Source organism: Rhodotorula paludigena (assembly GCF_050403205.1).
Source record: "Rhodotorula paludigena JCM10292 DNA, Rt_paludigena_JCM10292v1_ctg55, whole genome shotgun sequence".
NCBI classification, from domain to species: Eukaryota; Fungi; Basidiomycota; class Microbotryomycetes; order Sporidiobolales; family Sporidiobolaceae; genus Rhodotorula; species Rhodotorula paludigena.
This window is the reverse complement of record NW_027481403.1, coordinates 46,292-60,512: the sequence shown is the minus strand read 5'-3', so window position 1 is coordinate 60,512 and position 14,221 is coordinate 46,292. Positions and strand designations below refer to the sequence as shown.

The 14,221-nt window shown below is 63.9% G+C and overlaps 4 protein-coding genes across 4 annotated transcripts; 2 read left to right on the top strand and 2 right to left on the bottom strand.

Moving 5' to 3' along the window:
- Positions 1-584: 584 nt before the first annotated feature.
- On the top strand, positions 585-3,645 carry JCM10292_006715 (uncharacterized protein; the record flags this gene model as incomplete). The annotated part of the gene is made up of 5 exons (XM_076651679.1): positions 585-1,106; positions 1,281-3,183; positions 3,251-3,312; positions 3,374-3,491; positions 3,557-3,645. The coding sequence occupies 5 exons, from the start codon at positions 585-587 to the stop codon at positions 3,643-3,645; spliced, it is 2,694 nt and encodes an 897-aa protein (XP_076502759.1).
- Positions 3,646-4,406: 761 nt separating this feature from the next.
- JCM10292_006714 (uncharacterized protein) lies at positions 4,407-7,328 on the top strand (the record flags this gene model as incomplete). Its single annotated transcript, XM_076651678.1, has 12 exons — positions 4,407-4,646; positions 4,733-4,810; positions 4,885-4,988; positions 5,053-5,193; positions 5,264-5,281; positions 5,361-5,522; positions 5,588-5,658; positions 5,787-5,852; positions 5,985-6,034; positions 6,089-6,501; positions 6,559-6,674; positions 6,733-7,328. 12 exons carry the CDS (start codon positions 4,407-4,409, stop codon positions 7,326-7,328), a joined length of 2,055 nt encoding a protein of 684 aa, XP_076502758.1.
- A 353-nt stretch (positions 7,329-7,681) lies between these two features.
- JCM10292_006713 (TBC domain-containing protein) lies at positions 7,682-10,120 on the bottom strand (the record flags this gene model as incomplete). Its single annotated transcript, XM_076651677.1, has 5 exons — positions 7,682-7,860; positions 7,928-8,093; positions 8,155-8,298; positions 8,359-9,130; positions 9,186-10,120. 5 exons carry the CDS (start codon positions 10,118-10,120, stop codon positions 7,682-7,684), a joined length of 2,196 nt encoding a protein of 731 aa, XP_076502757.1.
- A 603-nt stretch (positions 10,121-10,723) lies between these two features.
- Positions 10,724-14,180, bottom strand: JCM10292_006712 (uncharacterized protein; the record flags this gene model as incomplete). The annotated part of the gene is made up of 4 exons (XM_076651676.1): positions 10,724-10,743; positions 10,800-11,618; positions 12,763-13,563; positions 13,625-14,180. 4 exons carry the CDS (start codon positions 14,178-14,180, stop codon positions 10,724-10,726), a joined length of 2,196 nt encoding a protein of 731 aa, XP_076502756.1.
- Between the last annotated feature and the right edge of the window lie 41 nt (positions 14,181-14,221).

Here is a 14,221-nt window from a genome sequence, read left to right as displayed (position 1 = left end):
GTTGCGAGCATAAGCCCGCAAGACGAGTATGCGCACATCGTAGGAGCGAAGGCCGGGAGCCGACGGTCGGCGGCGAGCGACACCGACACCGCCTCGTTGCGCCCTCTGCCCGCCTGCCCCGCCCGCAACAGCTCAGGCCGAGTCCTGTGCGCGTGCAACCACCGTCGAAAGGCCTGCTAGCCCCGCTGCGCCCCTCAGCTGCACGTCGTGCACCGCCGTCACTTGCGGGCCGCCGTCTTTTCCGCTCCGCTCGACCTGCCAGCCAGCCAAGCGCGTCGGCGCCTCCCGGTCCCGCATTTCACGCGTGGACGAGCTCGTAGTACGTCCGGCTTTTCCTGCATGCAGGCGCACACGCCCGGCGCGCATGCGTGGGCGATTTGAGGGGTGGGCGGTGCAACACCGCCTCGTTTACTCGATGGGCTGCCGCCGGCGCGGGAGCGGAAGGGGGCGGACGAGGCTGACCTGGCTTGCAAGTAGGCTTGAAGAACGCCCTCTGAGCGACCAACAGCGGCCCCGCCTGTGCCCCAGCGCTCTTCGCTGTTGCGCGCCCTCCCACCCGCTGCGCCTCCCGCTCGCCCGACCGGATGGCTTCCGCAGACCCGCCCCGGGACGCAGCCGCGCCCGCCCCGCGTCGACACAGCTTCAGCGTTTCCGAGGAGCGCGGCGGTGCCGGCGCAGGTGAGCGCGGAGGCGACGACACGGTTACGACGGGCTCTCGCAGGCGCGCTCCCTCGCCCATTGCGACAGGCCAGGACGCAGGCCGCCCCTTTGCCTTCAAGCGCCAGTCGTCCGGCTTCTCGGCATTCATCAACTCGATCGCCTCGCCGACGAGCGAGGTCCGCACCCGCCCCGCGACGCCCGCAGAATCCGCGACGAGGTCGACCTTCTTCACGGGCACGGCCATCACCACTTCGCCTCCTGCAACCTCGACGCCCGCCTTCAGCGCATCGCCAACGTCGACGCTCACCCGGCTCGACATCCCAGCGGGCCCGGTCAGCGCAGTCGCTGCCGGGCCCGTGTCGGCGCGCCTCAAGGAGGACCGCCCGAAAGGCGCCGGCACCCTTGAACTCGAGCGCGTCCTCGGCATGTGGGCCGCACAGACTCCTGTGAGTCCTTTGCGCCTCGCTGTGCAGCAATTGGTGCGACAGCGATAGGTCGAGCCGACGGGAGGCCGTCGTTTGATCGCTCCGGCGGATCCCTCGGAGCCGTCATAAAGCACTCCGCGGCTTGTCCGTACGCTTCGCTGACCCCTATCTTTGCGGACGACTTTGTTTCCCCAGACCAACTCTTCCTTCCCCGCCCTGCCCTCTCTCCCAGTCGCTTCGGCGTCCACCGTTCCCCCCTCTTCACAGCCTCTCTTCCCGCAAGCCCTCGTCACGGCCGAGCCCGAGTCTCTCGACCTTGCAACCGCCGCCCAGACCGACGTCTCCACGACCTCTTCGTCCTTCTCGTCAGTCTTCGCCGACTTTGCGCACCTCGCCGCGCTCCAACCCTCGGCCTCATCCTCGCGCGATCAGCTCGAGCTGCCTCACATCCCCCGCCGCCAGCGCTCCAAGTCGGAAGCCGACATCATGAGCCTGGACTTCAGCTTTCCCTCATTCTTCCCGGCCACGTCGGCTGCTGGCCAGCCCATCGCGATGCCCGACTTTGGCCAGCGCGCCCCGCCTCAGCTCTCGCAGGCAATTCTCCAGTCGCTTCTCGACACCCCTTTGTCGAGCTCGTCTGACGCCTGGCGGCAAACCGGTGCCCCAACGGCCTACACCGTCGCCCCACCCGTGTCGTCCGCGACGTTTCAGACGCACGTCACTGCACCAGCACGTCCACCCTTCCCTCAGCAGCGCAGCGCGGGCAACCTGCAGTCGTTCGAGGCGGAGAGCGCTGATCGGGGTCGTCGCGCGAGGAGCCAGGGGCTCGGACACCGTCGTTCGGCCAAGTCGGACGACTTAACGCATCTTCTCGCCGCACTCGCTTCGTCGCAGGCGGGTCTCGCGCCGCAGCAGCCTGCGTATTCGACCGCGAATGGTCACCTCGCGCCACCTGGCGGCGCCTCAGTCCCAAGCGCGTCCCCTGCCCCCTCGTCGCAGGGGAGTCACTCGCCCTTCCCGCTCGCTTCGCTCCCGCAGCAGGGCTCGCCTCAGCCGCCACAGCAGCAGTACGTCTACGTGCCGCCCGGGCAGCCGGTCCCCGTCGCCTACCTTACCACGATCGACCCGATCACGGGTACTCCGGTTCTCACGGCTGTGCCTTCGCCTCAAGCGCCTCAGCAGCAGCTTCCGCCTCGGCACTCGCCGCAGCCGCCTCAACATCAGCAGCTCCAGCCTCCGCCTCAACATCAGCAGCAACAGCAGGCACCGTATCCTCCGCAGGCGCAGTACTCGCCGCAGAGCAACGCGCTTGCTCTCGCCGCTGCCCAGGCGCACGCTGCCCAGGTCGCGCAGGCCACCGCCGCCGCCGCCGCCGCCGCCGCGCTGCAGTACAGCTCGACGTCGCAGGCGCGTCCGGCGGGCCGCGCGAGCATCGCCTCGGCGCACTCGGACGCCTCGCCCGGCGGCGCGCTGAACGGGCACGCGCCCTCTCCTGCGCTGTCGGCCGCTTCGGCGCCGTACCACCTCGGCGGGCAGCGCACGCCGTACCTGTACCACTCGCCTCTCCCGCAGCTCCCGCAGGCGCCGAGTCCTGCGAGCCAGGCGGGCGCTGTAGCGAATGGGCGCAATCCGGCGGTCAGCAACGGCGCGGGCGGACGCAAGCGCACGCGCGGGGCGGCCAAGCTCGAGGACGAGGACGAAACACTTGCCGAAGAGGACGAGGAGGACGACGCGATGCGCGAGGACCCGCTCGACGAGGAGGACGAGGACGATGACGACGACGAGCTCGACGACGGCGACTATGTCGGGCCCGACGGTGCCGCGGCGGGTCCGCAGGCGGGCGCGCGCGACCTCAAGCTCTCGCCGGCGGTGCGCGCACCCGCCGTCTCGCGCCCGCGCAAGAAGGTCGGCGGCGCGGCGAAGAAGGCGCGCTCAGGCGCGCGCGCGGGTAACCTCGACGAGGACGAGTTCAGCAAGGAGAGCAAGACGACGCAGGCGACGATCGACGCGGCCAAGAAGCGCCGGAACGCCAACGCTGTCGCCAAGTTTGTGTGCGAACTGTGCGGCGAGACGTTCACGAGGCGGTACAACCTCCGTGGTGCGCTTTCCCTCGCCGTTTACTCCTTTCTAAACAGCATTGCTCACCTTTTCTTGGTGCAACTCAGGCCACCAGCGCGCGCACAAGGGCGAGAAGCCGTACAAGTGCGGGTACGACGGCTGCGACAAGGTGCGTTTCCTCCCTCCCGCCGTCGGCGTCCGGGTCCGACTGACCCGCTCAACCTACGCAGTCCTTTGCCCGCGCACACGACTGCAAGCGTCACGAGCTTCTGCACCTCGGCGTGCGCAAGTACCACTGCTCGCCGTGCAAGCGCGACTTCGTCCGCCTCGACGCGCTCCACCGTCACCGTGCGTTTCATCCTTCTGTCGCCCGTGCTTCACGTGCTCACTCTGACGAATTGTGTGCTCAACAGACCGCAGCGAGGTCGGTCAGGCATGCGTCAAGCAGCTGCAGGCCGAGGGCGCGCTCTTCGACGAGAAGGGCGCCCAGATCATCGCGTGAAAAGAGCGCCGCCGCGCTCACACCCGCTCTCTCCCTCCCTTTCTCTTGACCTTTCCTATCTTTGTACGCATGTCTTTACTCGTCCCTTTCTCGTGTGGCCAGGCGAGGGTCGCGCCCGTCGCTGGCCGTTGTACCGTATCTTCCGCACGTTCTCCCGGGTGTCCGAGCGTGTAGAATAGCTGTGCCATTCCCAAAACGCACACAGTCGTGCAGTCAGTACTTGCTCCAACAGTCGCGCCTTGGGAGAGCGCAAGGGCGCAGGCTGCTTGCGCTGCGCGGCCCCCTCATTTCCGTTGCGGCGGTGCAAGGTCGCGTCTGTTGCTCCTCTGTCGTCGGCTCTGCGGCTCCGGTATTCCGCTTCGACGACTGCGAGCAGAGCTCACAAGCGCAGCGTTACGCTCTGAGCGCCCTTCAACGCCTCTTGCCGGTCCCGTCGTCGCCGAACTTCGACTTGCGATCGAGCGGACTGCGCAGAGCCCTCGCGCTCCCACCGTTTGCCTGAGGCGCTGGCCGACAACGCAGAGCTTCAAGAGGAGCTATTTGACCCTGCTGCGCTTGACCGACCTCTGCAAGCCGAGGTGCGTCCGCCCTCCTCCCGCTCGCGCCCCTGGCGAAGACGGCGGTGGGCCTTCTCGGCTCCAAGGGCCTCTCGCAGGAAGCTGACGCCGTCCTGCTCAGGTCTCTTCGCGAGTGGTGCTCCTTGCCACAGGCAGTTCCGACTTCGACGACTCGCCATCACTCTCCCCTTGCACCGCCTCGACATGTCGTCGACGGCATCCTCTCTTGCCAGCGCCACTTCCGGCGCAGTCTCGGCTTCCGCAAGCGCAACACAAGGCGGAGGCCAGCCGGCATCGTACAAGGTCATCGGTGTGCTCCTCGCCGTTGGGTCCGGACTGGTCATCGGCGCTTCCTTTATTCTCAAGAAGAAGGGGCTACTCAATGCGACGAAGAAGGCTGGAGGCGTAGCTGGAGAAGGGCATCCGTACCTCAAGAGCATTCTGGTGCGTTGAAACGGCATTTCGGTTTGATCAGCCCGTGCAGGGTAAGGCGTTCCGCGGCATCGGGGCTGACTTTATCTTGCCCGCAGTGGTGGAGCGGCATGATCCTCATGATTGTCGGTGAAATCCTGAACGTCGTCGCCTACGCTTTCGCAGACGCCATTCTGGTGCGTCATGAACCTCCCCCGTCTCATTGTTCCGCTTCAACAAAGCCGCAGCGCTGACACTCCGTGCTCCGCAGGTCACGCCGATGGGCTCACTCGCTGTCGTCACAAGTGGTATTCTAGCGCATTTCATCCTGAAGGAAAAGCTCACCACGTTCGGCTGGCTCGGAAGCGCACTCTGGTGAGGCACGCTCCGCGCCTGCTCTGCTCATCACTGCGTACTCATGCCGTTTTTCGACGCGCAGCATCCTAGGCTCAGTCATCATCGCCGTCAACGGGCCCGAACAACACGCCAGCGGCGGGATCGAGGAGTTTCAAAAGCTCTTCATCTCCGTCCGCTTCCTCGTATGGGTCGGAATCTGCATCGCGGTCGCGGCCGCCCTCATGTACGTCGATTTTAGTCGATATGCACGTGCGCAGGTGACGCAAGATCGCTGACGCTCTGCGTTGCTACAGCTTCTTCGTTGCACCTCGGTGAGGCATCCGGCGCGGACATCCCCGTCGCTCGAGATATTCAGTGTGGGGCTGAGCTGACCGAAGGGTGCCGCTACAGATGGGCGAAGAAGAACGTGCTCGTCTACATTTTCATCTGTTCGCTACTCGGCGGACTCTCGGTCGCTTGCACCTCCGGTCTAGGCGCCGCCATTCTCAAATCCATCCGCGACAAGGACGGCAGCCAGTGGAAACACTGGTTCATGTACTTCCTCATCGGCTTGTGGGCTGGTCCGAAGACTCTCAACTTGCAAAGCTAGACCTGACCTTCCTAACGCGCGGTTGCAGCTGCGTTGTCACGCTCCTCCTCGAGATAAACTACCTCAACAAGGCGCTGGAGCTGTTCAATACAGCCATGGGTACGTCACGAAGCACATTGTATTTGCATCCCCCCGATGTCGCCTCGAGGCCAGCAGCCGCATCGTCCAGCCACGACCTCTCGCTGCTGTGCTTCAGCGCTTGTTGACATCTTCCGAGCGTCTCGCAGTTACCGCCATCTATTTCGTCGTCTTCACCACTTGCACCATCGTCACCACCATCATCCTTAACAAGGGTGCGTCCGATTCGAAGATCCTATTCCGGCGGTTCTTGCTGACTTGCGCCTTTCTGCTGTCGCTGTTACCCCTCCCATCTCGGACCCTTCCGTATCTCGTCGTTTTGTCACCTCGAATTAACATGGAAACAGGCTTCGACACGACGGTGTCAGCCATTGTGACTCTTGTTCTCGGATTTCTCGTGCGCTCTCCTTGCCGCTCAACTGCTCGCATCACGCTGACGGGTGTATGACAGGTCATCGTGCTAGGGGTCGCATTACTGCAGCTCTCCAAGGTCGACCCCGAACAGATCGAGTCTACCATGCTCGATCGCCGCACCACTCTTCTCCTCTCTGCCACACGCGCCGAGAAGAACGGCCATCAGGAGACGGCATACGACGTCGAGGACCCCGGCATGGACACCATTCGCGGTCTCGGCGGCGCGCTCGGCTCGGTGCATCGCGCCATCTCGATGCGCAGCCGCCAGTCGCGCCGCACGACCCGAATGAGCTCGGCGGAGAGCCCGTTCGGCGCAGAGGAGATGGGAATGCGCTGGCGTGGGAGACAGGGTGCGCCAGGCGCTATGGGGAGCGGGCCGGGGCAAATTGGCGAGGACGGGTTGCGGCGGTACCAGCTCTACGACGGGCCCGCGACCGATGAGCCGATGCCGTGCGTCCCTCCTCTATTGGCACTCCATCAGCGCGGATCTTACGTATGCCGCGACAGCCTCGATGCGGCCGATAAGATCTCGCTGCACTCGAACCCCAAGTCGGCAACCATCAACGGCCGCGAGAAGTCTGGTTCCGCCATCACCTTTGCCGACAACGACAACCTTCACCTCTGTGCGTGCAGCCCACGAAAGCGGATCAATTGAAGGTCAGCTCACTCGGTACTACGCAGATGCCGCCTCGCGAAAGGGCCCGGCCACACAGCACGTCGAGCAGCCTCGCCTCGAGGGCACACACGTCCACACGCCCACCCAAGGCGACTTCTCCATCGCGCGCAGCGGCTCTCTCTTTGCAGACAAGGCGTACGCGGATCCTTTCTCGGAGGAAACTGCCTCGGCAGCCGGGACAAGCGGACACGGTCTCGCCGGTCCGCAGCGACAAGGCACGGGCGACCTCGGCGCGCGTCCGACGCTCGCGCAGCGCCTGAGCTCGGCATTCGCGAGCTCGTCGCCCGACCTCGCCTCGCAGGACTTTGCGCCCGCCCCGGACGCTGCGCCTTCGACCGCGCCCGCAGGCTCACGTGGGCGCTTCTCGCTCTCGCCGTTTGGCCGCGGTGGTGCACGACGAAGCATGTCGCCTCCAGGAGAGGCCATGAACGGCAGCACTGGCGCGCCACGAGACCACCGCGTAGCGCATCCGAGGGGACCCCGCGACGCCGAGGCGCAGGCCGAGGAGGAGGCGCTCGTGCCGCGACGGGCGTCGGTGGACAGTGAGTCGGACGGGCTGGGCCCGCCTTTGGAGCAGTACGACACGCGCGACGGACTCTGAGCTGGACTCGAGCGCGCCGATTCGGCCTTCCCTTTCTCTATCCGTTCCTCTCCATCTCGGTCTTCCTGTCATGACTCCCGTCTCCAATCACGCCAGACATGTACCCCTTCAACGTTCTCTCCGCATCCGCAACGTCACGTATACAGACACTTCTTCGCCCCCACCTCGCACCGCCTCATCTCGTTCTTCTCCCGACGCGCGAGCTCAGATGCCAGCTGAAAATGCAATTGCAAAGCGGGCATGACGGTCATATAGTGATTCGATCGAGTAGAAACAGCTTGGTACGACAGGCAGGAGCGAACGGAAGAAGGCCAATTGGGAAGGGATGAGACGGGCGAGGAGGAGGGACGATTCTATTGCTGCTTGTCGCGCTGCCACTCTGCGCGCCAGCTTTTCATCTTGTCGCGCAGACCCTTGATGCGAAGCGTCTTGCGGATCCAGCGGAGGAGCGCGTCGTCCGACTCGACGAGGAAGTAGGCCGAGAGGCTTGAGACGATCGACTCGAACGACGCCGAGGAAGCCGTAAAGTCGTCTGCGATATGCGAAGTCAAAGTCAGACCGGGAAAGAGAGCGGGGAGGTGCAGCAAGAGACGACGCACGGCGAAAGTGCCAGATGATGGCGACAGCGATGATGATGAGGACGTCGAGGCCTTCGAGGAGGAGCGCATCCCACAGGCGGAGCTGGGTGGCGAAAGGGAACGAGTTGGTGAACAGCGTGATGTACCACTTGACTGCGTACGCTGAGGGGAGGATGCAGTGCTCGACCTGATCCGCAAACAACGCGGTCAGCTTCGATTCTGTGCGAGCACAAAAGGAAAGAACGGACGAAAGCCTGGTGCACGTCGGGCATGAAGAGCTCGATCAGCTTCTCCTGAACGAAGAAGCACTCGTCCAAGCCGGGAAAGTCGTTCGCGAAAATGTGGCCGAGACGGTACTGGTCAAAGAGGCGCGAGAGGCCGGCGTAGGCGCGCTGCAGACACAGACTGTTCAGCTCGGTCTCTGAACACATCGCGAGCCGGGAGCAACGCACCTCGGGCTCGAAGTAGCACAAGAGCGTTGCCGCGATCGGTCCCATGCCCTGACAGTACCCACCCTGGCCTCCCTCGCACTTGAGCCCGAACGCGTGCAGGACGTGGAAGAGCGCGCGCTGACCCTGCCCGTACCGCGTGTGGAACATGACGTGGCCCGAGATGGTGCGCGGCACATCCAGGTCGATCTGCGTGTCCTGGACATACGGCTGCTCGACGAGCGACTCGTACTCGCGCTTGAGCTGGTCGAGCGTCGGCGCGCGTCCCCGTCGCCCGTCGCGGCTGACTTCGTCCGCCATGCGCTCGAGGAGCAGGCCCCAGACGGCACGGCGCCAGCGGTCCGGAATGCCCTTGAAGACGCGGCGCTGCAGCCTGCGATACTTGCCACTCTGACCGCCGCCGCCACCCGGCACACGCCCGCTCCACCAGCCGGCACTGATGGCCCAGTCCTGCGCATTGCCGCCCGGATCTCGCCGTGCGACCGAAAGCATCGAGCCCCACTTGTCGATACGCTTCGTCTCGAGCGCGATGGCGTCGGGCGCGATGGCGGTAGAGGGCAGCAACGAAGCGGTCGACTGGCGGTTCGGATGGTTGCGAGCTTGCGGTCGTGCAGGCACAGCGGACGGAGCGGACGAGGTGGAAGAAGACAGGCGCGACGAGCGCTTTTTGGAAGAAAGGGAGGGCAGGTCCGTGAAGGGTGCAGCCGTAAGAGTAACGAGGCGGTTGTGCTGAGAGGCGAGGGCCGCGGGGTGAGAGTGCGAGAAGAAACCGTATCTGCGAGCGCGGATCGTCAGCGTCACGACTCCGGTGCGGCTCAAAGTCAACGCACCGATCCACTCGGCGCAGGACGTGTTCTGCTTTCGCAGCCTGATCTTGATCGAGCGGCGGCTCGAGGTGCCGAGTGCTCGGCGACCGTACCGGGTCTCTCCTCACGGCGTCCTCCTGGAAAGCCTCCTGCAGAATGAGGCCATCTCGACTGCGCTCCTTTCCCTCGTCCCAGCCGTCACCGTGCACTCCCTGCTCGTCGAGGCGTGCGTAGAGCTGCTGCACAAGGGCGGCGACACCGTCCGGGTCGGTGAAGCTGTTGAAGGAGACGGCCGAGGGCGGGTAGGGCGAGAACTCCTGTGCGGGGAGATGCGAAGAGTTCGACGTGACGGCGGAGAAGGAGGAAGAGACGGATAGGCTATTGGGATCGGGAACGATCTGAGAGTGAGAAGGTCGTCGCGAGCCGGTAGAGGCGACATCAGGCGGGAGATGCAGCATGGGCGAGGAGGGAGAGGGGCTGATGCCGTTGCCGTTGTGACTGGTCGGTCCGGCAAAGGCGGACGTGGGAAGGGAGGACGAGTGGAAGACGGGTTGCGACGGAGGAGGTTCGAGGTGGTCTCCGCCGCTCCCGTTCAGCATGCGGGTAGGCGAAATTGAGCTTGACCGCGGCGGAACGGAATCGAGCATGCCGTACCGCATGCTGGCGCCGGAAGGGCTGCGAGTACGGCTGTCGAGCGGACTATCGCCCGGCCCGAGATCGAGGTTGAGGCCCTTGGGCGTCGTCGGCGTCCATGAGCCGGTGACCCGCGGACTCCCGTTCTCACGCGTCGACGCACGCCCTGGACTTGCCGTGACGCTCGACGTGGCTCGTTTCCGCGCTACCTCGACTCCCGCCTCGACGCCCGCTTGCAGCCCGAGGCGAGACCCGTCCTGCTGCCGCCCGTGCAGCTGGACCGCCTCGCCGTCCTCCGAAGTGAGAGCCTGGGCGATGGCAGACATGCGGCGCTTCGGCGGGCACGGCGGGATGAGCGAGGGCGACGAGTCCGGCGACGTGCGAGGCGCTGCGACCGGTGCCAGCTTGTCCGGCAGTACTGGCACAGCTGCAGTGGCTCAGTTGAGGTCCGGCAGATTGGTCAACCTCAGCCCCGAGCCTGTGCGGGCCCGTCGTCGTGTTCGATCACCCACACCGCGATGAAGTCGGCGAGGCGATGGCGCGAGGCGAGACGGGGCGGGGCAGGCAGCGGCAGATGCTGACAAGCCCAGTGGTGCGTGTGCAGCTAGTCTCAAGCCGTCTGACCCTGATCCGGCGGTGCGAGCGGGCACGTCGGCGACGAACCGTTGCCATGGGTCCCCTCGTCGACTTGATGGCTCTCGGCTCGCACCAGCTGAAGTGTACAAGCATTCGCGGCTGCTTCCGTGACATCGAAACGGAGACGTCAAGCACCCTCGACACGGGAAAAGCTGACAAGCTTTGCTGGGTGCATTCCCGCTCCCCTGACTACCCCTGACTCTCGCGTTACTTGAAAGGACAGAGCAGACCAGCTGCGATACGGAGCGCATCGAAGTAGGATATTTCAACACAAGACGATGCAACCTCCGGGGTCATACTGCGGTGGGGACGGCTGCATGCGATTAGACCTTGTGCGGTACCTGGCGTAGAAAGAGAGAGAAAACGCACTCTTCGCAGCCTCCTCGCGCGCTTTGAACAGCTTAATCAGAATGCCGCCCGCACCGCGTACCTCGTCGCGCTCGATGCGATCCATCGTTCCAGTCCAGCTGGACGTCTGCGAGACCTCGTCCCACTTGCCGACGACATAGTCAATCACGACCTGGCGCCATGCATCATACAGCACCGAGGCGTTGTCGAACAGTTCGTGCGCGGCGCACTCGAGCGTCAGGTTGTACTTGATGTAGAGAAGCGCGAGCGACTCGAGTTGCGGCAGGTCGAGGAGGTGCGCGAGGCGGTAAACCGATTTCGGCGACACCGGAACCCAGGCCTCGTTCGGCTCGCCCACGAGCGACTCAACCTGCTCCTTTCGGGTGCGCTTGGCGGTAGGATCGAGGGGATTGCAGGTTGAACGCAAGGGGCCGAAGCGGATGTAACCCGTCTCGAGCCAGCGGATCACCGCAAGGTATGTTGTGAAGGCGGCCGACCTGATCGTGATTTGGCGATACGTGAGGTCGAGCGTGCGGTCGACGTCAAAGAGCGTGCGGGGACGCCTGGTCGTGTAGATCTCGTCCGTCTCGTCATCCGAGTCTTCAAAGTCCTTCTCCGCGGGCGAAATGTTGACCTCCTTCTCCTCCTCTACTGCTGATGGTCGTGGACGCTTCTTGGCGCTGAGTGAGACCGAGTCGGCAAAGTCGGAGGAAAGAAGGTCCTTGAGGTAGGGCGAGGCGTGCGAAAGCAAGGCGGAAGTCGTCCAGATTTCGGCGCCGCGTTCGCCGACACACGGAAAGAACAGGCGGACGTCGCGCGGGATGGGCGTCGCGCTGTCCTCTGTGCGTGGACCCTTTCCGTCAGGAGACTGGGGGAAACAGACTGAATTAAACCGGGCAGCGTGCTCACCAGCTCTTTCTGCCAAGGCCTTGTGTGCGAGCACTGGAAGTTGTGGTTCTGACGTCCGAATTCCGAAAGTGACCGTGTACTGGTCGTCCCAAGAGAATGTTGGCGCGCCTCCAAACGGCTGGGGAAAGGCGGCCAGGCTGCAGGTGAATGCCCAGCCTGAAGAGTGACCCTCTCGACCCTCGAGCCACCTGGGTGCCCCTCGCCCCGACATCAACACCGTTTGCTCTTTGAGCACAAGCTGACTCGAGCCGGAGTGCCTCGAAAAGCTGAGCTGTATCTCCGTCTGCCAGCCTAGTGCCCCAGCTGGAATCCCGCGAGTGCGCAGCGCGACGTGAACGGCGCTGACCACCTCTGCAGTCGCCACGGCCGTGATCGCTAGCTCCCACTCGCCCGGCGCGAAGTCGACGCGAAGGGGAAAGGAGGCGGCGAGTCCCGGGTCGTCGGCCTTGAACTGAACGTCGAGGGCGAGCTCGTATGTGTGCGTCTCGTTGAATCTCTGACGAACCAGTGCCGGCGCGCTGGGCTCCAGGTTGCCGGGTTCCGTCGACATCAGGGATGACGGAAGCGATGGAGTCTAGACAGCAAGGCGCAACCACCGCGACGGGCTGATGCAGGCGCGACGCTGTAGCACGAAGCGATCGGGCGCTTTGGACGAAAGCGCAGAGGGTGGAGCGCAGCGAGTGAGGCAGAGCAGTACGGGCGAACCTGGAGATGAAGAACAAAGGAAGATAAAGGGAGCCAGATACGGCGTTGTGAGCGCGATTAAGCGACAGCGACGCTGAAAATGCTGCTGTACAGCACCAACGAACGGTCTCGCTCAGCCGCCGGCGCAGGGGACACAGGCCAAGAGGGATGCGGGCAGCCGCCGCCTGCTATTTGAAAGCCCGACGACTTTCGATGTAGCTCCTCTCATGCTTTTGACAAAGCAAACCACAGGGACTGTCGCCACAATGCAGGTATGACTACGTGAGCGGCAGGAAAGAAGCGGGCTCGACTCGAAATTCAGCCTGCGAACGCAATATCAGCCATCTCGTCCTCGGTCGAGAGACTTCTGCTCCAAAGACAAAGGACGCACCGTTGGTTGCGGCTTCGCGGGCCCTGTGCAGCATGACCATGATAGCGCTCGAGCCGGGAACCTCGTCGCGCTCGATACGGTCGAGCATCTCGCTCCAGCTCGGCGCCTTCGTGACCTCGCCCCAATTCTTGACGACGTACTCGAGCACGACCTGGCGCCACGCGTCATACAAGACCGACGCGTTGTCGAAGAGCTCGTGCGCTGCATTGCGCGGCGAAAGGCTGATGCGGAGCTCGCGCAGACACTTGTCCTCGAGGTCGGGTAGCGAAAGGAAGTGGGCAAGGCGGTAGACGGACTTTGGGGAGGCAGGAGTGACGGCACAGGCGAAGTCCTTCTCGTAGCGGCTAAGCTTGGCTTTGCAGTCGAACTTGGCGGAAGGATCGATGGGCTTGCAGGTCGATGATAGCGGTGTAAACAGAAGCGTCCCGGTCTGCAGGTAGCGCAACACGGCTTGGTACGTTGTGTAAGGCGTATCAACGACGTTGATCTGGCGGAACGAGAAGCTCGGGTGGTCGCTGAGGTCGCAGATCGAGATGCGCTTGTCGCGCGCCAGAATAGCGTCGGTCTCGTCGTCTGAATCGTCGTGGTCCCTGGTTGGCAGCATTGCGATGTCGTCGTTGTCGAGAGCGTCGGCCGCCTCGAGGCTGCGCGACTCGGCAAAGTCGGCGGACGAAAGCAGATCATTGAAGTAGGGCGAAGAAGCGGACAGCATCGCGCTCGGCGCCCACAACTCGCCGCCGGCATCACCAACGCATGGGAAGAACAGGCGGACGTCGTGGGGCTGCGGCAAGTGCTGCAAATCTGCGTGTGTCGTGCATGAACACGTCTTGAATTGCGATCCGGTTGGTGACAGCAAACTCACTCGGAACCCGCGAAGCTCTGATTTGCTCGAACGCGTCACCCGACGGACCCTTCTGTACAAATGAGAAGCTGAGACGATAGCGCTGCTGCTTGGAGAGGTCGAAACGATGCTTGTACGCATGAACCCGCTGGGCGATTTTCTCATTCGAGCGGACGAGGTGGAAACCCTGGTAAAGAGCTCCCGTCTTGCTGATCATCGAAGGCTCGGGTCCCTTCCTCCAAGAGAAACGCGCGAGAGAGCGCTCTTCTCCGCCGTCTAGCCAAGAGAAGTCGACGACAGTATGCACATTGTCGCCGAAATGGCCTGGTGGCATCAAGGGATGCGTCACGCCGAATTTGTATTGAGCGTTGCGCTGCAGGTGCTGGCAGTACAGACTCCATCCTTGCGCGAAGCCGGGCACAGCGATTTGAAACGAGAGCTCGAGGTCGGGCTGGGAGAGGACGGCGTCGAAGTCGACCGAGAGCGTGAGGTGGTGCTCCTCCGATACGCTGACCTGATGTACATGCGTGGGAGCACCGTCCGAGCTGCTTGGCCGAGATGCGGCCGAGGCAGACATGGCGGAAGTCGAGGAGAATCAGACGACAAAGCCGGTGAGAA